At 37.5% G+C, this 26092-nt stretch overlaps 2 protein-coding genes and 1 long non-coding RNA gene across 3 annotated transcripts; all 3 read right to left on the bottom strand.

The window, feature by feature from the left end:
- Nucleotides 1-17452: 17452 nt before the first annotated feature.
- LOC124275119 lies at nt 17453-18073 on the bottom strand. The gene has a single exon (XM_046710601.1). The coding sequence runs from the start codon at nt 18041-18043 to the stop codon at nt 17558-17560; it is 486 nt and encodes a 161-aa protein (XP_046566557.1). The 5' UTR covers nt 18044-18073; the 3' UTR covers nt 17453-17557.
- A 49-nt stretch (nt 18074-18122) lies between these two features.
- Nucleotides 18123-18863, bottom strand: LOC124275120. The gene is made up of 2 exons (XM_046710602.1): nt 18346-18863; nt 18123-18296 (listed from the first exon to the last, which is right to left on the bottom strand). The coding sequence occupies exons 1-2, from the start codon at nt 18598-18600 to the stop codon at nt 18123-18125; spliced, it is 429 nt and encodes a 142-aa protein (XP_046566558.1). The 5' UTR covers nt 18601-18863.
- A 310-nt stretch (nt 18864-19173) lies between these two features.
- Nucleotides 19174-20588, bottom strand: LOC124275118. Its single transcript, XR_006898212.1, has 3 exons — nt 20578-20588; nt 20133-20207; nt 19174-19429 (listed from the first exon to the last, which is right to left on the bottom strand). It is a non-coding gene; the product is annotated as an uncharacterized LOC124275118 (long non-coding RNA).
- Nucleotides 20589-26092: the final 5504 nt, after the last annotated feature.

The raw sequence follows: 26092 nt of genomic DNA, 5'->3' as shown, positions 1-26092 counted from the left end.
CAATAGATGGTACCAACTTTTTAGCTTCTTGATAAGTGATGTTATTCGTGTGTTTTATCTTCAGGATACTGGTCTCACGGAGGAAAATTGGACATGATTTTGAGGAAGCCATGTGCTGTCCGCCGCAGTTGACACACTTCATGTTGTCTGTACACTCTGAGCTCTCATGAGCACCACCACAGCGGAAGCATGTTGAAATGCCACGGCAAAATTTGGAACCGTGTCCAAACTTTTTGACAGTTGTAACACCTGAGTGGGTTAGGTATATAGACCTCCACACTGATGTTGAAGTAGCCGGCTTTAATAGATTTAGGAAGAACTGAAAGTGAGAAAGTGAAGAGATACGTGTTAGTTTTGCTGATAGTACCATCATGTTGTTTCTTTGTAAACCGCTTGACAGCAGTCACTCCTTGACTTTTCAATTCAGCAGCGATTTCCTCTTCGCTCATGTCAGTCAAACAACGAGCGCGATCTCTGATAATTCCTCGAGTAGAATTCAGTGTTTTGTGCACCGACACAACAACTTTGGTGTTAACAAACTGTTTTAAGGACAGCAGGTTAACAGACTGTTGCCGCAGTGCACATTCCACTAGGAGTGAACCACCTCGGAGACGCGTGACATTTTTTACATCACCACATATACCTTGAATGCCCTTGGAAATAGCAAAAGGGTTCAATTTTAGAGTGTCCCCATCAGCAGGAGCAATGACAATAAACTTTGGCCAAGAATCTACGACGGTAGGTGATACATCATCATCAGATGACAAAGCCTCAACATGTCGACGTTTGTTTTGTTTTGCGGAACCAGAAGAATTGTTTTGAGACATGATAGTATTAATATGGTTCAGCACCCTGTTCCCCACCCGCCATCGAGATGAGTGTCAACAAAAACGGTGTCACAGGGGAAGCCACACTGCAACACCAGGGCTACAGGGGTGTTATACTCCAGATATAGAAACATGAAAAGCTGTAGTCACTAAAAGAAGAAATGTCAGGCTGGTTCGGCCCATGGCATTTTCCTTAAAGAAACACAGAAATCAGAGGTCTGTATAACCAGATTGGCCCATGAGCCACCGCCTTCTGGCATAGGACTCTAGGCAGTTTCATAGATACATGCAATTATAGGATTCGATTTAAAGAGCCAAGACCAAATAATATCTTAAATAGATGCAGAAATACTCTCCATGCACAGGGCCTGGCGTGACCAGCCGATTGGTAGAACCGGGCCCATTCTACCACCCGTCTAGGTGAAGTAAGGGTCAAAGTGGTGTGTTGGGCAAAGGAACACTGTTCCTGGCTCCCAGTGCCCTCAACCACCAGAATCCCGTCCTCCACCGACACAGGGGCGCAACCCACGGCAAACAGGTTGGTGGACCAAATATGCCCCCGGGTCCACAACGGGGGGTTGAAGGGCTCTTAGCGTGACCCAGCACCCACCACGAGGAGGTGGCCCTTCACAGGAGGAGAGGAAATATCCATGTCCTCAAACACCCCAAACTTATTGAACAGAGAAACAGTATTTTTCTGTGCTTTGGGTTCACGATCAGAACGCTGAGTTTGCTTCGAATAATTGACATTTGCATTGGGTTTCTTTCCTTTAGAAGGCTGAATCGTTGTTTGTGAAGCAGATGTCCGATGAGACAGTTTTTCTGGGATTTTAGCAGAAAGTAATACTGGAGCAGAGGATTCAGTCCATGTGAAGTCCGTCTGACAACCCTACTGAATGGACTGAAATTATTCTAGAAGCTGTATTAGGAGCTGGAGAACAAATGGAAACAGCAGCAGCATACGATGGCCCTGGTGTTTCTTGGGCGAGAAACAATCTTTTGCATCTTGGAAAGAGATGTTGCTTTCATGCTTGACTCAGGAAATTTTGGATTGTTGTTTCCACGCTGGGCAATCTTTGGATGAAGAAGGATGATTGCCAGAACAGTTGACACAAGAAGGGAGTTGTCACATAATGCGCTGTCTGCACATGTTCCACCACATCTATGGCAGGCAGCTGGGTTGCGGCATGATCGAGAGCCGTGTCCATACTTTTGACAACAGTAGCACCTTAGAGGATTTGGAATAAAGGCATCGACCCTTAAACGACAATAACCTGCTTTGGAGTGAGTCAGGACGTGTTGAAACACCAAATGTGAATAAGTAGGTATTAGTTTTTGTGGATTTCATTGTCTTTCTTGATAGTAAATCGTTTTACATCAAGAACACCTTATGAATGTAGTTCTGAAATTATATCACATACATCCATATCTGACAGGCATCGCCCAACATCGCGGACAATCCCTTTACAGGTGTTTAAAGTTCTATGAGGTGAAACCTCAACAGAAACGTTGGCCAGTGATTTCGTTGAAAGTAGAATTTGAGACTGGATTTGCTTTTTGCATTCGATAAGCAGATGTCCCGATCGAAGCTTTTTAACCTCTTGTACTTCACCAGCTAAGCCTTCAATGCCCTTTGCGATGGCAAAGGGATTTAGTTGAGAGGACTGCCATCAGGGGAACACATAACAAGAAATCGTGCCCAATGATCAATGTTGTTTTGAGATAATACAATATCATCATCTGAAGAGCACGAATCATCAGATTCGTGCGAACGTTTTATTAGGGGTGCCATGGTTATATCAAATATGATTCACCCTCCCAGCTCCCCACCCACCATGGAGTGTCTACAGGGACGATGCCTTAAGTCTGTGGGTCTCCAGCAGACGGCACCAAGGATACTAGGAGGGTATACTCAAGCAGGAATATATCTTGAAAAGTATATGTCCTACCGGATTGGCCCTTCTGGCACCAGCATCTAGGCAATTTTCAAATTTGAAAATCTATTTATCATATAACATAGAGAAACGAACAAGTCAGTAATGTTTCCAAAACCCAAGCCAAATAATAATAGAGCAATGAAATTTTTAGTGCTCCAGGGGCTCGGCATGACCAGCCGATTGGTTGAACCGGGCCCATTCAACCCACCCGTCTAGGTGAAGTAAAGGGGCAAAGTGGTGTGTTGGGCAAAGGAACGCTATTCCTGGGACCAGTGCCCTCAACCACCAGCCTCCCGTCCTCCACCGACACAGGGGGCGCAACCCACGGCAAACGGGTTGGTGGACCAAAAATATCCCCCGGGTCCACAACGGGGGTTGAAGGGCGCTTGGCGTTACCCAGCACCCACCACGAGGAGGTGGCCCTTCATGGGTGCCTTGACGGATGTAGATTTTTCTCTGAAGAGTATTCTAGAATGCAGAAGAGAGAATGCAGCACTGTGCTTCTTCGTGATGGAAAAATTGCAACAGTGAAATACTTTGTGTTTAGTGAGAAATCAACAAAGGTTTTGCAGTTGTGGAATTTCACCAGATTCAGGAACGGACAGCAATGAATGACCTTCAATATGCTCTACATCTTGTGCCTATCAAGAAAACAAGTGATGTTGACTGTGTTTCCGTGGAGGATCTTGCTGAAAGATTGTTGATAATTGGTACCAATGCAGCTGAAGTCCACAATGTTTTTGTTTCCAGGCTTCCGAATGTTCATGGCCATTCTGTATTTAAGTAGCAATACTCAACAGAGCCCATTATTACCTGCTAATTTGTTATCAATGAGCTTCTTTATCCCACAAGTTCCATTAAATAAGAAACCATATTTCGTATCTGATGTGCAAAAGTCAGAGTTTTTATTTTTATTATTATTTAACTGTTTTATGACTAAGATGACTGTGTACTGTACTGATGCCAACCACAGAAGTGTCTATGAATACAAAATGTTACAAAAATAAATTTATATATGTTTTACATCCATGCAATAGTGAAATTGGTGAATATGTTGCTTGACTATTAAGTGCTACACCAGCTTAGTAAATATTTTACAAAGAAATCTGGACATTTATGATCTAATACCTTGAAAAACACAAAACCACCTTTTGGATAGCGACAATTGACATGTTAACCATACTTTGGAAAAACAGTCCATTGACTTGACTTTAGCTGTATTTATGTTTAGCTGTATTCATATGTATATTTAACATTGATGAAATACAAAATTCAATAACAGTGCCTCAACTTTTGTTTAATCATGCTTAAAAATATTCACCAACACTTCATGAAGATTAGTTCATGAACTTTTCATTGATATTGGAGTTCATGAACAGTAGTTCGTGAATTTTTTACGAAGAGTTCGTGAACTTAGTTCATGAACTTTTTCTTCATGACTTGATGAACTTTTGATGAAGACTTGATGACATTTCACGATTAGTTCATGAAGTGTTCATGAACACCAAATACTTCATGAACAAATTTCGCCGGGGTAGTTCCAGAAATTAGTAATGGTTATTGACTGTTTTGAGGTTTTATTTATCTATTAGTTGGTAGATATATATCTAAAATAAAGAAAACAATATATCAGTGTGAAAAGTCAGTCTGAATATCAGGCGTCAGAATGAGAGATGTTTTTGGGGTTTTTTTGCCACACAGGGACTGCGTCTAAGTACAAGAATGTACACTGGCCTAAAAGTAAAGGTCAATTTCACCCACTGAGTGAACATAAAATCATTCAGCTGTGATTAGCTCTTTCTGGTGTGGATCTACAGTAGTTGGCCATAAGTGAGTCATCAATAGTGAAATTCCCATAGACCTTCATGTTAATTAACTCTTGCAAGAATAATTTTCATAAATTTAGTTTCGGTGGAATTGCTTTCAGTACTTATATCTACCAGCTGGGAAATCATCTCAGCTACGTACATATAATTTCCTTTCAATTTTCCGATGATTATTAAGAAAACTGCAACTATTTAAACAACATATATTAGACATACCAATCAAGTTTAACATGTCTATGGGATAGATTAAAAATTAAGTTGTATTTATGGTGCTTAATCAGGCGTCATTCGATAACTAATCAACGGAAAGATGAAAAGAAAATTATGTACATGTAGCTGAAGATGATTTCCAAGATGTTTGCAAACTTCTACTCAATTTATTAAAATTATTCTTGCAACAGTTAATTAACATGTAAGTCTATCCAAATTTCACTAATGATGACTCACTTATGGCCAACCACTGTAGTCTGTCTCACAGTCCCTGAACCACAATATTATTTTACCTACTGCCTTGCCCTTTCTGCAATGCTAAAGCCCTAAATGAAGCAAGTCTAGATTTCCTCAGGTTCTGGTTTCCCCGGGTCTCCTTTTCAATTTATAATGCGTTTGTTTGTTGATATAAAAAAAATTATATTCAGAGACTAAGCGATAGTCTAGGTGAGGATCAAGAAACAACATGAGATACCAGACCTCACAATCGCGATCAAGTTACTAGCAAACAGTTTCTTCCAGTTGCGAAATCTTGAAATAGATTGTGTCATGGGACAGGCATCGCCTTTGATACAATTGTACATGCTGCTGTTTTCAACAAAATACTCCGATTACGATACATACCCTGCATTTTCCATAGCTTTGTGCTGCCAAGTCACCTCGTGTAGTGCGCGAAAACTGTAGCAAACGGGATCCGATTTGACACAAAACGTGAACGGGCCTTCGTGTGAAACATGAATTCAATTTATTTACAGATTATTACATTGTTATTTTGATTGAAGAATCAAATGTTTAAGTATTTAAACGTGTTCTTGGTGGCATATTGGTCTTGTCTGTCAGGTCCCACAATATCTACAGACATTATTGAATTATTAGATAAGTGTTCATTTCGACGTAGCCGCTTTTGAACTTTCACGTTTTTGACGCACAGGAGCATGAAGGCAAATCGCCGAAAGGTACTGCGAGCGAAACAGTGATGTTATGGCGAACACTTAACGATATGTATATTTGAAAAAACTGTACAAAACCTAATAGCATATATCTAGACAATAATTTCTCCATTGTTTATTACTGAACATATATCCAGGTGTTAGAGAACATGATATTTTTTTTTTTCTCAATAACAACACTAAAGTTTTATAAAAATACAAAGAAGCACACCTGAAGGTCCTGAGACGACCCTCTATCCAACCATCCACTTTGGGATAGCTATTAAGGAAAATGAACATAGTTGTGACATGCAGATATTTAGGCGACAGAAATATATCCTTAGGGCGACAGCTGTCATACAAAGGTCGACATTGTCTATATATATATAGAGAGAGAGAGAGAGAGATATGTATATGCGTGTGTGTGTATATATATATCTGGAACCAGCAATAGAGAGACCGTATGTAAAACCAGCATTAGGGACACCATGTGTATATTCTGTTGTACAATAACTTTTTTAAGTTTAAGTTTTATTGTGCATTGCAACTCTATATCATCTTAAGAAACTGTATAAAACAGATGATATATTCATGTTTTTCGGTCTCCTTAATTTTCATACATACATAACACCAGCATTAGGGGGACCAGATGGTATAGATATATTTAAAAATCAGCATTAGGGGGACCAGATGGTATATATATTTTAAAACAAGCATTAGGGGGAACAGATGGTATATATAAATATATATAAACAAGCATTAGGGAGTCCAGATGGTATATATATATATATTTAAAACAAGCATTAGGGGGACCAGATGGTATATATATTTAAAGACCAGCATTAGGGGGACCAGATGGTAAAATATATTTAAAGATCAGCATTAGGGGGACCAGATGGTATATATTTAAAGACCAGCATTAGGGGACCAGATGGTATATATATTTAAAGACCAGCATTAGGGGGACCAGATGGTATATATTTAAAGACCAGCATTAGGGAGACCAGGATGGTATGTATATTTAAAGACCAGCATTAGGGGGACCAGATGGTATATATATTTAAAGACCAGCATTAGGGGAGACCAGATGGGTATGTATATTTAAAGACCAGCATTAGGGGGACCAGATGGTATATATTTAAAGACCAGCATTAGGGAGACCAGATGGTATGTATATTTAAAGACCAGCATTAGGGGGACCAGATGGTATATATATTTAAAGACCAGCATTAGGGATAGTAGTTGTCAATGTGTTTATCCTGGCCAGCAACATGCTTTGATTTGTCACCTACTGAACGCCTCTGGAAGAAATGGAATGTTTGCAATGTCAACCGAACCATCCAGCAACGCTGCGGAACCGTTCCTCGGATATGGAATGATATTCTTCAGGATTTTCATCAACATGTAGTGAGTGCCCTTAGTGAGTTTAAGGTGCCAGGCTTGCACCAGTGCGCTCACCCGCTCGCTATGAATCATTTGAACTTGCTTTTGATTACACCAATAAATGCATATATACCAGTAATTGAATTCAAGCCTAAGGAGACCAGGTTCACATATTCAGTTAAACACTAACCTTAGGAGACCACATGGTGTATTTAGACCTCCGAGAAGTCAAGTAACAGGTCCTACTACTACCACCAAAACCTAATTCTTGTGAACCATAACATCAGAAGTGAGACCCACTGTCTGATAAAATTTCAGTTTTCAGTGATATTTTAGGCAATGAAGAAAAAAATCAGATGTCTAGTATTTCTAAAACAAATGAATGTTTTGAGAGACAATGTTTTGGACATCTGGTGGATAATTTTGCTTTGAGTGAGTGAGTGAGTTAATATTTAACGTCACATCGGCAATATTTCCAGCCATATCGTGACGAGAACATTTGACATTGAAATAGAATATATATAGATATTATAAAACCTGCCGACGAAGGACAGTAAAAATACTAGATAATCACAGATATCAATATGAAACTAGCGAACAAAGCTAAAATATTCCAATTAAAGAGACAATACAATGTAAAATGGGCTATAAATCGCCAACAACTGAAGGTAGATCACCATACTAGGGACCATGGGGACTACTTACAGTACCTTTGCTACCTGCATGGACCCTAGTTGGATTTACACCATCCCTTCAGCCATTGGCGACAGAAGAGAAATCTAGCAATAAATTAAAAGCACACATATTCTACGATTAAAAACCTGGTACACTTAAATTGACTAAATGTTTTGGGACTTACGTACCCTCTCAGGAGGACAATAATTTTACAATACTTCAACCCCCTTCGAGGATACAGCCACTAACAATCTCAGGTACTAATTCAAACTACCAATAATAAAATGTATATCTATTTACAAATCACATAACAAATCTAATTCTTTTGAAAATGCAATAATTAAATGAGAACTAACTTTATTAAAAAGATCCTTCATAGTGTGTACTTTGAAATAGTTATCCCTTGTGATGGAATATTCAATGCAGTCAAGCACAAGATATGCAAAACTGAGGATTCTTCATCACAAGGGATATTCATTGGTATACCTTGTATGGCCAATGCGACATCGCCGCATAATGACCTCTTCAAATCTGGACTGACAACCCAAGTAGGTGTAACCAATGTAGGGTTTTATTGCATGTAATTTATTAATACCTACTTGGGTGTCCCACTTCTTCTGCATCAGATCACGGATGTAAGTTCTAATGCTAGCTTTGTAATCAGAGTATGGAATAAGAAGTGGTGTCACAGATTTGTTGAGTGCTGCCTTAGCAGCAAGATCAGCCATGGTGTTTCCAGAAATGCCAACGTGGCTGGGTAACCAACAAAAGACGATGTCGCATTGACCCAGTAGCAAGCTCATTATACAATTAAATAATTCCTAATAAAAGTGGATGTTTACAAAAAGATTTTTTAATAGCCTGAAGACAAGAAACAGAATCGGAAAGATGATGTATTGCTTATATTTACGATGTTTATTAATATATTTAAGAGCTGTTAATATGGCGTTAGCTTCTGCTGTGAAAATAGAGCTGTTATTTGGTAGTCGAGAAGATATTGTTCGGGATCCAATGACAGTGGCACATGCCACCGCGCCACCATCCTTGGACCCATCTGTAAATAAGGATTTGTAAGTATTATATTTATTTTTTAATTGATTATATTCTTGTTTATATTGTAATTCATTAGTTACTTTGTCAGAGTTAAGGTCAACTTCAGGCCTCACCAGTTGCCAAGGAGGAGAAGAGAAGACGGGAAGGAGCTATATTTTCCAGCTCAATGCCGGCAGCAGAAATGAACGGCTTAATTCTGTGCCCAAGAGGCGGAACAAGAGAGAGGCTTTTGTTGTATAAATCCTCATAGAGGGATTGAAAACACAGTTAAATGCAGGGTTAGACTCGCTAGAATATAGTTTAGTAATGTATTGTAAAGAAAATTTTATACGACGTTGTGTAAGAGAAGGCTCATCTGCTTCAACATATAGACTATCAATAGGAGAGGTTCTAAAGGACCCAAGACAAAGTCTTAGGCCTTGGTGGTGGACAGAATCAAGTAGTTTTAGGTTGCTTTTGCAGGCTCCACCATATACGATAGAGCCATAATCAAGTTTCGAGCAGACCAATGATCGATATAGGTGGAGGAGGGTAGCTTGATCCCCTCCCCACTTTGAGTTGGAAACAACTTTCAACAAATCGAGTGCCTTCAGGCATTTGGCTTTAAGTGATTTAATATGCGGCAAAAAAGTTAAATGGGAGTCGAAAATTAGACCTAAGAATCTGGCCTCCTTAACAACTTTGATGGGAGTGCCATTTAAAGATAGTTCTGGATCTTTATGCGGCTTATATTTTCTACAAAAGTGTAGACAATTAGTTTTGGACTTGGAAAATTTAAAACCGTTTTCAAGACACCATTTATTTATTTTATTTAAACACAACTGCAATTGCCGTTCAATAGTATGCATATTTTTACCACGACAAGAAATATTAAAATCATCCACAAAAAGTGACCCATCGATGGAATCGTTTAAAACCTTGGATAAACTGTTGATCTTGATACTAAATAAAGTGACAGACAAAATACTGCCTTGAGGGACACCCTGATCCTGAGTGTAATGATCAGACAGGGTTGAACCCACTCCGACTTGAAATTGTCTGTCTTTTAAAAACCGTGATATAAAAAGAGGCAAACGGCCTCTCAAACCAATGTCATGTAAATCCCTCAAAATGCCATGCTGCCAGGTCGTATCATAAGCTTTCTCAAGATCAAAGAAAATTGATACAGCATGTTGTTTACTTACTATAGCATTCTTAACAAAGGATTCTAAAATTTTGCTTTGAATATTTAACTTTTCAATACATTTTGAACAACATGGCAATCAAAATGTTGTTTTTCTAAATATGGCTCACCTATGAAAACTCAATTTCAAAATAGTTTAAGAAAACTCATTCTCGATAATCTCCAGGGTAAACGTTACGATCACTCTCCACTATACCCTGGATGCATCCACGGCTTGACCCGATAATTATATTACCTCCCTTTGCTGGCTCCGCATTCTCACAGTAACCAATCAGCTAAGCCGCCGCTAAATCCGAGCTTGCCAGTGTCAACAAAGATAGCGGTCTCAGTCGCGAAGGTTTGTTCGCGGTGCCACTCAGATTTTGGGGAAAATCATGCATACAAATTCACAGACCTGAAACTTAAAAAAATATCTAATGGAACTCCTTCTACCTCTTTCAGGGTACCTCTGCATCAATTGTGTTCCTAAGATTAATGGTTAGATGATTTAAGAAGCGAAAGTGAGTTGTGATTGGTTCACTCTACTTCCCAGCGTCGACACCTGATTGGATAAAAAGCCAGCCAAGGGAGGTAATAAACATCATCGGGCCAAGCCGTCGATGCATCCAGGGTATAGTGGAGAGTGATCGTAATGTATACCCTGAAGATTATTGAGGGTGAAGAAAACTCAGCTTAACAAAAGGAGATACTTATAGATGCCTGGACCAAATGTAGGCCATGACATTGGCACGCTTTGCTATAAGTCAGATGAGCTGAAACTAAAAAGCCAAGTGAGCTTAAAGTGTTGCTGTTTTTGTCATTGTTAGATGCAATATTCAAACTGTAAAAGGGTGGTAAGTAAGTCAGGGCAACCAAGTGATAAAATCAGTGAACTTTCAATACCCAATGCTGGGGCACATTGACACTCTATACACCAAATGTAGAAGCCTGACCACCCCATCCGTCTGTAACCTCTCATCACAAGAATACACCTCTTCAACACCAGGAAAACGAAAACTAGAATATAAACAGTATTCATTGTGTTGCTACAGATTATTTCTCTGTTTCAGCATCATAAACGTGAGGGTTTCTGAGATTACTTTTCAATATTTTTATCTACTCCATAGTCCCCTTTGCTTTTCTCTCTGCACCACCTCCGTGAAGTAATGGTTAGGGCGTCTGCCTGGAGAGTGGAAGGTCGTTGGTTCGATCCCCGTCCGCATCATACCAAAAGACGTCAAATTATGGCAGACATGGGTTCAATTACTTTGAAATGTAATTAATTAAATTACAATTACATTGATTTTCCTCAATTACAATTACAAATACACCTTAAATTAAAATGTAATTAATTAAATTACAATTACATTACCAATGTAATTAATTACAATTACAAATTACTTTGTTAAAAAAACAAAACAAAAACAAAACAAATATATTTCTGTATTCCTTTAATCAACAAGATATCGATGTTGGTAAACAGTGGTCACTAAATCCAATTCATATTTTTGTCATCAAAAAGTGAAATGCAAAGTTAGATTATATCTACAATGTACACTATTTGATCAAATTTGTATTTTGCATATTTCTTTGGGCTTATTATCAAATACACACCTCTATCATCTCTTGTTGCAAAAAACACTTTGTCCACCACTGTTACTTTAGGTGTACTGTATCATGACATCATTACATGCCTACATTACAATATATAATCAGCCGGTCTCTCTATCTGACATAATCCACATTAACATACTAAAGGATTTGTCAACTTGGATTTATGGCTTATTACCTTTCATGATTATAAAAATAGACTACAGGTCAGTAAGATTTTGAATATCATATCCTATGAGAAATAAACAAAGAGGCCATTTTGATAGGAACTTGACTAATAGTACTGTTAATCCCCCATTTCCTCAAATACCAACCTACATTCAGTCATGCGTTACTGATTCCCTTTGTTTCACAAATGTGCAGATGGTGATAGTTACAAAGGCTTAGACATTCAAATCTCTTTCAAAACTTAACACCTGCTAGAGTATATACCGACAACAAGCATCTTATTGAAAAACACTCCTTTGTCCTCCTTATTGTACAGAATATAATTGCAAGGGTTGCCTGATGACCACCAAAATAAAACAGTGAGATGTAATTTGATGTAATTGAAAAAGTAATTGAAAAATTCAATTACATTGAGATTTTAATTAATTAAATTACAATTACAAATTACATTTTAAACTTTCAATTACAAATTACATGCAATTACATAGATTTTTGTAATTAATTACATTCAATTACAATTACAAATTACAATTACCCCATGTCTGAATTATGGTACTTGTTAGCTCTTGCTTGGTGCTCAGCATTACAAGGACTGGTCGGCTTGGAGTCAGTACAGTGTGTCTGAGTCTGAGTGGGGCATATCCCAGTGAGCTAACACCATAAAACCAGCTTCAGTCTTGGCTAGTACAAGCAGCCACGCATACATACGTCATATGAGGGAAATATTCTTAAGTATGACGTTAAACCCCATTTTACCACACCACCTACTTCTCTCTCTGAGAATACGTTGACACATTGTGAGCTGGCATTAGGGAACTAAAGTTTCCTTAATTACATGCCCTTGATGTAAGTAATAAAAGCATCAAACACTTTCAGCTAAGGGATATTTATTTTTATGTTGTGGAATGCTTTCTCTAAAACCTGTGAGTTAAGACAAATGAACATCTCTGAATTGAGAAACAACATTTCCATCAGTTTACATTTGACCAAAAACATTCAGGTTTTTAACAACACCACAATGGTAATAATTCTTTATGTAAACTGGAGAAGCAAATATCAGTTGTAGATTATCAAGTATACTATTCCCTGCAGCATCATTCAAAGACAATGTACAATCAATACTGTTTCAGTCTCTACTATAGGAATGTTTCTTATATAAATGTCTTGTACCTCTCACTACTTCCCTTACTAAGAAGAAATACACCATGCACCAGTAACAATTCATTGAAACAATACACAGAATGAACATGAAACTGAAAGTATGCTCTCAACACACATGCAAACCTTTCATGTTTTGTAATAAATTCTTTCTTTTACCAATATTTGTTAAAAGGATAAGCCCCATAGTGTACCTATAATGAAACACCATCTTGCAAGTGAGTGAGTTAAAATTTAAAGTCACTTTGGAAATATTTCAGCCATATCGTGACTAAAACAAGTTATAGATTAACAATAAGTAAAAATAAAATAATAAATTCCTGTCAACAAAGGACAGTAGTGAGTGAGTGTCATCTTGCAAGTCGCAAACATTAATTAAACAGGTACTAGCAACAGAAAGCATATAATCTCATTCACATACCTTTTTACAAGTGTAAAAACTCTTCTTTTGTATCAGATTAATACACATTGTGAGAACAAGCAGTGAATACCTGCCAATACAGTTTGGTAACAAATGATCCAAATTTACATAACAGTGTTAATACATGAAATAGTTGATATTTCTGTATGATTAATGACACACTTTCATACATTCTCTTCTGTATTTTCCATCAGAAGAAAATCAACATTGATCAAAATATACTTTCTGTAATAACAGGGAATCATGAAATATAAATGTTTTCATGAGTTGTCAGAAATAAGATCAGCATTGAAAAAGAACCTGCCAGAAATAGAATGGCTTTGGAACTACAACTTACAACCAACCCCCAACACACCCAGAACATGCACATGGACCCTGCAGTCTCCCCCTTCACAAGGGGATGGTGGTGGGGTAGCCTAGTGGTGTAAGCATTCACTCGTCATGCCGGATACTGTTCGATTCCCCACATGGGTACAATGTGTGAAGCCTGTTTTTCTGGTGTCCCCACCATGTTATTCCGGTAATATTGCTTAAAATGGTGTAAAACTAAACTCACTCGCTCACTCTGTCCACAAGGGGAGATGCTCGTGCTTAATTATGACACTTCAGAGAAAGATCATCATACTTGCTTGGGCCACTGGTACATGTAGTAAATGATAAAAGTGTATGAATGATTTGCAAACTTTGGAACAGGTTTTAGCTAACATAAATAGTTATCATTGGCCTTAAGTCAATAACACTTGTCCAGGGTTGACTTATATTAGAAATCATACATAAGTCATCAAACCCAAACAGTCAATCAAATTGTCTTTCACTTGCACCAGACTACCAGAGTTTACGTTACTAATAAGAGAATTGGATACCTGAATTTATTACCCACGTGGTCAACGTATGGGTAGTTGCATACTAATCTTGTACGTCACACGAGTGTCGTATCGCGTTGACCTGTGTCGTAACGACTTGACCTGAGATTATAACGATTTGATTGGATAACCGATGACCTCTCAATTAGGTCACATTCTGACGTAACTATTTTTTCATTCATAACAAACACGTGAATTCATTCATTCTACAACTTAAATGCATTTTGGGAATGTAAACAGTGCGAACGTTGCCGTGTCGCTGTTTAATTGTGAGTCGAACTGAGACATTATATCCGTCGAAAAACATAAACGCAATGTTTCCACCAGTGATGTTAGCCGAATGAAGCAACTGCAAACCAAGAAACGGGGTGCTACGGAGTAGTTTACTGTAGGAGGCTGTACGAGGCGATGACAACTGACATGCATCATGACGTCGGTTACCAAGGCAGTGACGTCATTACAGTGTGACGTCAAGCAAATCTTGTACTACAGTACAAAACTCTTCCGCAACCTCTTTATGAAACCGGTTTCGGTTTGAAACCAAAAAATAACAAAAATACGCTATTTTGTGAATTTAAAGGAATATTCCAATGAGTTTTCAAATTTAATCCTGCAAAAGATCGAGTAATAAAACAAATTCTCACCAAATTATAATTTATTCGGTCAACGGGTTAAGTAGTTACATCGCATATGAACGTCTGTCTTGGATCGACATGGGAGCTGCCATTTTTTTCTGAAAATGTGACGTCATCGACACACCACAAGAAATCGGTGTAAGGAGTTTAGATTGTAATCTCCGTACATCATTGTGCCATGGAGTTGTCATTATTCAACTGAATTTACGGTATGTTTGCGCTGCGCGCTTTTCAACGTAATACATTATCTTATTGAAAGTGAAACCCAGTTCTAAATTTGTACTAGCAGCCTAGCACTAGCAGCAATGGAGTTTAACTTACGACCGTATATGTTTGAACCGCAGTTTGAGGAGGGAGAAAGCAGAACGCTTGATAATCGATCCAGTGAAAGCGATTCTGAGACCGATTCCGCTGATTATAATCGTACCAGAAATACGACATGGTGTGAGTGCGAGAAGTGCGAGGCAATGCCAACGGCAATGGAGTGTCGATGTTGCCAGGAAATACCATACCTCCATGATAGGATTATCGGTATTTCTTGCATTACCGATCACTGTGATTTTTCCACCATATGTCTTTCACTACCGGTGCTACTTATGAGCTATATCCAATTCATGATGTTCAAGGGAATGGGTGGACGAGCTCCTGATGTTCTCACCAACCGGCATGTTTTCCAGTGATAATCCCCTCACGTCTTACATGGTATTTTCCAAAAGAGGTTTTGAGAGCTTGTCATAAACTGATATTCAGATGAAATAGAAAGTTTTGTCTTTCAAATATTTTTACATACACTTTGGTAAATTTCCATATTTTCCAATTGTGAATTTTTAAATTATCAATTTCTGTAGAAATTGTGACAAATGACAGTAAATCGTATTGTAATAAGTGTTTTCCCCATGGCATAATTGTAATTGTATATATTTTTTTAAAATGGGTAATTATGCTCAAATCCATGCCCGATGTGATGTTTTTTCACAATATGGAGCACATAATACTTAAAACATCATGGAATATTATTCATATATTTTTAATCATTTTTCTTACCCAGTAAAATAACATTAAAAATTAGGTGATACCTTTATTAGATATTAATTCGATAATGAATGTTTGAAAAACAAAATCACAACTGAACATCAATAATCTTTATTTCTCTGTTGACATATTATTGGTGCTTAGATAGTCATACTGAAATACAACCCGTAGATGAAATGCAATAATTCATTCTCTCTTTTCACCATCTAAAATGCTTCTATATCTACAGTATGGATATTTCATAACATCACTTTTTCATCAACATTTGCTGTCATCTAATTATATATTCCTGTGACAGTTATGCAAAGCAATTTCTTACATATAAAAACATGAAACAAACGTTTATGTTTATCATTACCTAGTTGCACTGATAAATAGGTGTGCAACATGGAAACCAACAGTTTTGAATAAGATAAAGAACATAATGATGTATACAGTATAAACAACTGAAAGATTTTGAAAAACAATTTGGATAAGAATTTATGTTTTCAAGCGAGTGAGAGAGAGGCCTCTATTCTAAATCTAAATTTCTAGGTGAATGAGTAAATTCTTTTCAACAATAATGAGGCACACCTGTTACCTATTTCAGACAGTCAAGGCTTATGGCATATAGGAACTTTATGTCATGGGCTCATAGTGGGCAGAAACTTGGTAAAGGGGTGAGGAAGGTGATACCTGCTTGTGTCATCAGACAAATTAGAGAGAACTTCCCAGGACAACAATACACGGGCTTTAAAGAAGTTAATGAAGCCATGCATCTCCACGAGTGATATGAACGGGATATTGAGTTCCTGATTCCTGAAATTCAGGAGCAATGATTTTATCCAAATATATTGTGGTTGGATGGAAGTAGATAGTTGCGTTTTTTGTGTGTAAATGAATGGTATTTATTAAATAATGGATAACTGACAACTACAAAAATTAGATGTTAATTCTAAGTATCAGTTTTTCAATAACATTGATATGATGATATCATAATATAAACTGTAGTATATTATCAGGGGAACACTCAACAAATGTCTTTCCATACATCACACTGAGTACAATAATATAAAAGCTGAACACTCAACAAATTACATATCTGACAATACTCACTAAACTGAGTACAATATTATCAGTTGATCACGCAACAAATGTCCTTCAATCATGTTTATCAAGCAAATTGCAGGGGTCGTTAGTTATTCCTATCACAATACTCATCAAACTTGAGTACAATAATATCAGATGAACACTGAACAAATTACACATCTGACAATACTTATCAAACTATCATTACAATTATGTCTACTGAACACTCAACAAATGTCCTTCAATCATGTTTATCAAGCAAATTGCTGGGGTCATTAGTTATTCCTATCACAATACTGATCAAACTTGAGTACAATAATATCAGATGAATACTCAACAAATGTCTTTCCATACACATCACAGTATTCACACTGAGTACAATAATATCAGATGAACATTCAACAAATGTCTTTCCATACACATCACACCTGAGTACAATAATATCAGATGAACATTCAACAAATGTCTTTCCATACTCATCACAGTATTCACACTGAGTACAATAATATCAGATGAACGAACATTCAACAAATGTCTTTCCATACTCATCACACCTGAGTACAATATCACTCAACAACTTCAACAATATTCAGCATAGTTTAGCATTTACTCAATCTTGATATGTGTCTCTTCAAAAGTATTTCTTTACTTGGCTTTGGTTTCTTCGCAATGTTACGCGCCTTTGCTTCAGCCTTCACTTCTCCCTTTTCTTGATTTTTGTGACGCTTCAGAACTTCCATTATCATGTCTTTGAGGTAGGGATAACTCTTGAGCTCTGAAATTGGTTTGATTACCCAGTCACTACAATGCTTACTGTAAACAACTCTAACTCCATCTGGATTGATGAACGTTACAGCATCAGAAGAGCTTTCCTCAAGAGAAGATGACAAAGCTTGTGTATCAACAATGGTATGCTTGTTATGATCGAGGACAGCCAGCTGGGTTCTTCCTGTCATCTGTTTCTTATCGAAGTCCTGTCTCTTGGGGCAATACTTGTTGAGGAGGGAGTGGTATACCTCTAAACGACCTGTGTGCAAAAATTTGCTTAGTCTTCTGATGTCCTCCAGAAATTTCCGGTTCATCATGATTTCTTCTAGAACTCGATGGGCAGGAGAGTCCAGAGTCAGCTACTTCTTCCTTGCAACTTGATCTTCTGTAAGAACATCATGACAACATGATGTTACCAATCCTGGCCCACCCCCACTGATGAATATTGACAATGTGGTAGCGCAGGGATTCCCATCGGGCAACAAGTAGGTCAGCATCTCCCATACATGAAGCCGCACACCAAAAAAGATGATTACATATTGATTGCACCCATGGAGCAAGGGCTGAATACTTTTTTGTAACGACATTTATCTTTCAACTTCTTGCGCAAACTATTTGCCATGTGATAAGCATCAAATTGGTGATTAATGTGCATAGGAGCATACTTTTCACGCATAAGCTTTCTTACAGATACATGCCGGTCAGTGGACACATCAGATATTGAAACATGCATTCCTGACTCAGACTCTGTGCATCCAATCAACCTGTCAAGCACCCTTTCAAATCCAATTTTTTCCATACCACAAGAACTTTTTGCTTCTGTCACCTCTACAACCTCAAAGTCAAGAATCTTGAGTGAGCTGTGATCCATCATGGTGTAGTTGCAGTATCTAGCACTATACCCTGGTGAACCACATCACCCATCACCTGACACTTGAACTGTTGAGTCTTGTAGTGTTGACAGCACGGATGTTTGTTCTGCCTTCCAAAAATCTTCAATAACAGGCAATAGATAATCAATTTGAGTGTCATAAAAGGTACTTTTACCAACAAATGTTAGATTCATCAACGAAGCAACATCAGCAACATGTTTGTATGTCTGTCCAGTGAACAATATACTGGCAGATAGCATCACATTCCCAGCAGACACGATCATTCAAAAGTGGCTGCGACCTCCAATACAAAACCTCATGACCCCCTGTACAATATATTTTGGCTGTGATCATGCTACCAAAAAAAGATTTCTTGATTTCATCAACAGGACATGAGCAGTATTTACAAGGAATACGGTACAAAATTTCATCAAGTGCATCGGAAAACACTATATATTTATCTTGAGAGAGGATATTTGAAATAGGGTCTATTTCAGATTCTTCTTCATTTTCACTTTGTGATTCAGCATCACTTGATGGTTGGTATAATGATGATTCACTTCTAACACTTGAAACATGCAAAGAAAATGATTCGCTCAGAACTGTTGATTTATTCAAATCATCAACAACACTGTCAAATGATTCAGAATCCTGAGATATATCGGAAATATCAATATCAGGTGTGGAGTGAACCTCTTCCTTTTGCTCTGACAGTGCACAGTAGGCATGATCCAGCGAGGTGGTCAAGGGAGATGCCTCAGGACCACTGCAGCGGTGATGATTTGTGTGGCCGCAATCAACACACCAGTCTTCAGTCTGCACGCCAATACTCTAAAAAACAAATTGTTAAAAACATGTTAGAATTTCTCAAAAGACACATAATTATTAGGCAAGTGAGTTTGTTCAAACTTGCCTCTAATCACCCAGCAGAAAATGGGTACCCGGTGAAACAAGTCGTGAGACTATTAACCTTCTAGTGCCTAACAGGCAGCATGGATTACCCGGGTTAACAATGATTGGAGTATAAGCTTTGAGCAGGATATCTAGCCTGGAAATGGCATGTTATAAATATTCTCATTATTATTATAAAACTGGCTCCCACAGTAGACATCGCTTTGCGATATCTTCGTTGTAGATATCACAACAATTGAATTGTCATAATACTTTGACATCACTAAGAATACAGCTGACAATGCTATGACAGTAATGCTCAGGAAGCCTAATGACAGTTTTGTGTTCATATATGTTCATTTTTTTTACTGATAACTGATTAAGAATGATTTTGGCTGATAAATAAAATGGCACCATCATGTCTTCTGATATCAAATATATCAAAACTCCTTGATTATAGCAAAATTATCCTCCGATATTGGTACCTTTAATAAAATTGTGTTCATATATTTCATATCAAACAACTCTTTGGCGAGATTCTCTATATATTCAAGACATTAAATTGAAAATGAAAATGAACCATTTTAGACAGTCACATTTTTTCCTTTAATTCAGAAGATGCTTAACAAGTACAAATACTTACAACAGAGCAAACTTCAATGTTGCCATGGTTGGAATTCAAACCTCTCTTCTTGGGTGCATGATCTGATGATTTCTTCTGAAATACATGTGTCAAGAACTTATTTGCTATGCATAATGTTTTTCATATACAAGAATACACTGCTGGCTTTTAAAGTAAGATGTTTGGGCTGTGTTTATGAATGTTATAAGAGTGGTTTTTTGTATGAAGACTTCCGATGATTGAAAAATACATAACAAATTATCATAAGAGTCTAATGAATTCATTCTCAGTCTTATTTTGAGGCACTTCTCTAAATGTGTTCTATATTTATCAGGGAGACAAATTCCTGTTTGTTGAAAAAAAATATATGTTACTTTACCAAGGCACTGTTTGTAAATGATGCTATCAAGGCAAACAAGGAGGCATGGTTTCCATAATACTAATGAACAATTAAAAAACTAAGTACCTTAGACTTCCCTCTTTTCGTGGTGGCTGAAGAGCTGATGACACTGCTGATAACCTCAAAGAGAAAAGAATTAAGTAAGTATGCAACCCCAGAAAGTTATGATATATTCCACTGAATCGGATATAATCACCCTTGCTATATTTTGTAACCTACATTCTAGTCACTGATCAACATATTAAGTCATACAGATGTCAACTCACATACGTACCTTTATTTAAAAAGCTTAGGGGTAGATCATTAAAAATTTACAGTCAAAAATGTCTTGTGTTTTTAAGCCTGTTTGAGTTACCTGCTTTCTTTTCCTTTCTATCAGGCGATCCCTTCTCTCATCTCTTCTCCCTGTCTCTTTCTATGAACAAAGAGAGTAGGGACTGCATCTCCCTTCAGTTTCAGATGTGGCTCTACCCCTAAAACTCTTGCCTGGAGATCATACTCGAAACAGTCTGGCTCAAAATGGTCTTCACAAACAACCTGCACAAAAAAATCAAACCGTCAAAATCAAACCTTTCTAAATCATGTACAATTGAAAACAATCGAAATTGTACACATCTTCTCAAAAAAAGCTTAAGATACATATTCATGTACGTGATGTGATCTATTTATGTACATGATTAATTATTCTTTATATTAATAATAATAATACTTATTATTATAATGTTTACATGATAATTGATTACAAAAAAGATCAGACTATTCATATTATTTTCTTAAAATGTTTAAAACTAAATACTATTTACAATAATATGCACATGTGATTATTAGGGGATACGATTTTTCAAAAATAAAGCCTCAATGTCTACATTTGTCAACAACTTCAATATTGTAACATTTGCCAGTTTCTTCATAATGGTGTAAATCCATAACTTTTAAAAAATAATTGATGATGACTGAAAGTGTTACGCCGATAATCATTATTCATCCATGATTTTCTACTAGATCTTCATGCAGCCCTACAAGTCTACATTTTCCCCTTTAATCCCTATCGACATTCGTAATCATATCAATGTCGTACTAATTATAATCGAACACAAATTCAAGATCAAGCCAGTTTATGGTTGAATTAAATGTGATAAATACGTACGAATTTATTTTTATTACGAACATACCACAATGCATCGTGACAAAGGAGGATTCGCTTCGAATACATTGCAGCCGAAAATATTATATTTTTCATTGAAGAAATCATTGAAATAAAAATATTTCCTAAACAAAATTAAGTTATTTAACAAATGCAACTATATTAACAAGGACTTATAAGAATTACTTTCATAATAATCATGTATGAGCTTGTCTAGAACAGGTTATACGCAAAAATGTCATGTTGTTCAAAGTTCAAACCTTGTGCCGCCCGAACTTGAAGGTCGATGCTGTCCAGCCCGTCCCGATGTTGTGGAGCCATCTGCTGCATAGGATCTTCTTTTTATCTGGCCTGGGTATTTGAAAAAATTATTTTCCGTGACCGGGGACGCTTTTCCCCCCGGTCGTTACGGTTTGAACAACCCCAAGCCTGACAGGCCGGCATCGCGCACCATTGATGACAGCGGCGTAACCTAATTTCGTGGTGTGTCGATGACGTCATTTTCTCGCTCTCGTTAACCGTGTGAGATAGCATCATGGCGACGCCCTGTGAGGTCGTTATATGTGATCTTTTTTCACTTTCAATTTTTCAAATATTCACAACTTGACTTAAACGTAGATATATAATTTGAAATTGTATTAATTTAAAACTGGATAAATAATGATATGCTAACCCCTCTTTAGGCAAACAGCCACTTTAATTTAACCTTATGCACTTGATACATGATGGTGTGGAGAGTTGTGGGTGTGTGTAGTAGATAGTACATGTTAGTATTTAGTGTCTGTGCGCGTGCTGAGATAAAGGTGTGAATGGGTTGAGTTTAGTATCATGTACGAGTGAGAAAGGGAGCCCTGAGATGTGTTTATAGGGGGCTAAGAGAGGGGGGGGGGGGTCGAGTATGTTGAATCCATAATTTGATCCTTAGCAAAGTTTGAATAGTATATTTTCCTAATCTATCATTCTGGCATGTTTCTTCAAGTTATGTCAAACCTTGATACAGAATGTGCCATTTATCACCTAGGTAGTCCTACACGACCGCAGTGCATATAGTTTTGTGGGCTAATTATGGGAGATGAATCACCTCAGTCCTCCTCCTCTCTTATACTATTAGTAGCTTTTAGCTGTCTTTATATTCCTCTATCTATTAGGCTAACTATAGCCTCATCTAGTTAGAGTTCTACAAAGGATAGAACCTTTCCTTTCCATTCTGCTACTTCAATCTATTGTAAACAAAGGGGAGACAACTCTCATTTACTCGTTTCCAGTGCGCTGGAGTTTCCAAAGCTAATGTCATAAAAAAAATTCAGTTTAAATTTTCATTATTTACTATTTGGTACACTTCAGTTGTATGTTTTGCAAGATTTTATACAATTTTCTGTACTTATTTTCAGTTTGAACAAAATTAATTGAAAAATACAATTTTTCATAATTTTTTCCCCCAAAAAGCCACTTAGCATCAACATCCAAGGGAGGACTTTATATATATTGTTTACGATATATACACAAAACCATTTCGGTACCAATTTTTGAGGTTCAGTGATTTTTTCCACTAATTTTACTGGACTAATAGTGTAAGACAAGAACTGAAGTTCATTTTACAGCAACTGTTGTAGGTGTTTGGTAACATATTGTCGAATGGTCTTCCTGTCATTGAAGAGTTTGCTTCGCACCTTTTTGTAGGCGGCCTGCTTGTCCAAATGAAGCAGGCAGCTTGGTGTCGACAGATCTAAAAATCTCATTATTTCCATTTTACCTGTGAAAAAAAGATCACACCTAGAGGGGTGGAGTCGGTGAAACATAACCATTGCATATATATCATACGTGCACATATCAGTTTTGCCTAGCAAGCATTGTTTCTGTATTTCATATGTGACGTCATTAAACAATTGATTGTCATGTCAATGAAGAGGGCCGTCACACTCGCTTACTGTGTTTTACTGCACATATGTACATGAATAAAATGCAAAATATAGAAATTATTACACTCGAGCAGGTGTGTCATGTGACTTATTCGAAGCTTGTCCAAAATTATTTATTTTACATTCTTGCTCATGTAATCTCAATATATTTTCTGCATAAAAGTAGGATCCAAAATGGAGTCACAAGGCTCTGAAGCTCACCTGAATTTTTAAGAAAACATTTGTTTCATTTGTGCAAAGTTTCATCTTTGTCACCATTTTGATCAGAACCTTTGCCAGATATGAAAATAATGTCACAATCACTTTCAGCATAATTTCAGCCAATCTCTTGATATTATGATTGATAACAAACAAAATTATATAGCTTGCCCCTGTGTTCAATAACCGACAACTTGCAGCATGACAAAATGATACATATTAATAATTTCAGTTCAAACGTGACTGAAAAGAGAAAGACTTTGTAGGACTTTATTGCATCCTCCAAAAAGAGTCTGTCTAATGATACATATCCGAGAAATGGTTTTATGCTAGAACTTACTGGGAAGTTTGCCCTTGTTGCCACCATTTCCTCGTTCTCCCACCACAAGGAAATCGCCAAAGTAGGTGTGCAGTGATGCTGACTCATCTTTGGTCCATGCAACTGGAATGTTGATTAAAATCTTAGTATGAGATGGTTTAGTATCTCAGTTCAGGTTCGAAACACAACGCTGACATATTCTACTAACCCAAGGTAAAATTTAAGGGCAAGATATCAATATGATAATATGAGCTCACAGCAAGTACATGATTCGTTTGGGAATGCTTTTTTCTTCTGCTTTGGTATCAAGAATATGATTTTCAAGGGGATGGGAATATATAAGTGGCAGATTCCACAATGCCCAACATGATCATGGTTACAAACCTTCCTAATGCAGTCATAATGCGAGTATAGCCCTTAGACTGACTGATCAGCACACATTTAACAGAAGACACTGCTCTCAATTTTACAAATGTAATCTTAGTTGTATATATCCATACAGCGGTGCTCTCCAACTCTCGCATTTTACTCCCACACTAACCCCTCATTCCATTCACGTAGTTCCTGCATCCCAAATGACACATGATGATTCACCATTCTTAGACAGATTAATATAGCACCACATTGCAAACCACTCACCAGAGACCGTAGCTGTTCTTTGACTAACGACATTTCTGTCATCGTCACCGTCATCACTGGAAGATGAAGTCAAAGTTTCTCTTTCTGCTTGTTTATTGTGGGGTTTGTTTGTAGCTGCAAGAAAGACAAATATACAATATATGTTTAGGAGGATGCACAGGGCAAAAAAAAAGAAATTATGTCCGTCATGTTAAATAAGATGTGTATTTGGTAATAATCTGAATTCACTGAGGTACTCAGCTTTCAGCGTCGAGTAGTTGCTTTTCTAAAAGGAATAGTAATTTAAAGATAATAATATCAAATTACAGTTGATGTTTTATACAGTAGTGTCATGACAATTTGTACAAACCTATAGAGGTTACTCATTCTTTGAAGAAAGTCCTCCTTTGGGTACATATAAGCATGAAATGTCCATTTAAACAATCCTACGACAGTTGTAACAATATTTTAATAAAAAATATTTACAAAACAAAAAACGTGTTTTGTCTTGTTCGACCACTCCTTCTGGGCTGGGCATAGACCCTACAGCCAAGAGCAAGTAACTCTCGTGTCTACCTCGCACCACACTTTTCATACTGAAGGTAAGGTAATCAGAATGTGGGGATGTGGGTTGCCGTATCCAAAGGAGGACTTTCTTCAAAGAATCAGTAACCTCTACAGGTTTGTACGATTCTCTTTCAGAAGAAGTCCTCCTTGGGGTACATACAAGCATAAGACAGACTCCCTTAGATTGTGAGTCGGGAGCGGCATTTTGTCTCTTCAGAAACTAAACCCATTACTGAGTGTAATCTTCAACTGAATAGAGATAGAATGGCTTCGGCAGGGATTAGAGATGAGGTGAGGTGAAGTTGGATTTAACGTCGTGCTTGAGAATATTTCGCTCATATGACGACGTGTGTGTGTATGTGCGGCTGCTTGTACTAGCCCAGACTTAAGCTGGTTTTATAGTGCTAGCCCACTCAGATACCATGCCGCAGTGAAGCATGGATACCCCACATTATACTGACTCCGAGCCGACCAGTCCTTGTTGTACCCATTAATGCCGAGCGACAGGCAGGGACCAACAAGTACCATATTTTAACGTCTTTTGGTATGACGCGGTCGGGGATCGAACCCTGACCTTCCGTTCTCCGGGCGGGCGCTCTAACCACTACACCCCGGAGGCGGTCGGCAGGCAGTAGAACTGAGCATATATGCTGATTGGAGGACAGCATACAAATGAACCACACGCCCAATCCATCAATTTAGAATAGTGTAGAATAGGGGCATCAAAATATACATGATAATATTACCCAGCCAGCAAAATGAAGCGGATGTGACTTCAGTGAAAAAAGAGAGAAGTAATTTCAGCCTACCCTATGA

This window comes from Haliotis rubra, unplaced genomic scaffold (genome assembly GCF_003918875.1).
Source record: "Haliotis rubra isolate DU_JTF1 unplaced genomic scaffold, ASM391887v1 Scf1988, whole genome shotgun sequence".
Lineage (NCBI taxonomy): Eukaryota > Metazoa > Mollusca > Gastropoda > Lepetellida > Haliotidae > Haliotis > Haliotis rubra.
The sequence above is the reverse complement of the archived record's forward strand: the minus strand, read 5'-3'. Positions and strand labels throughout refer to the sequence as shown.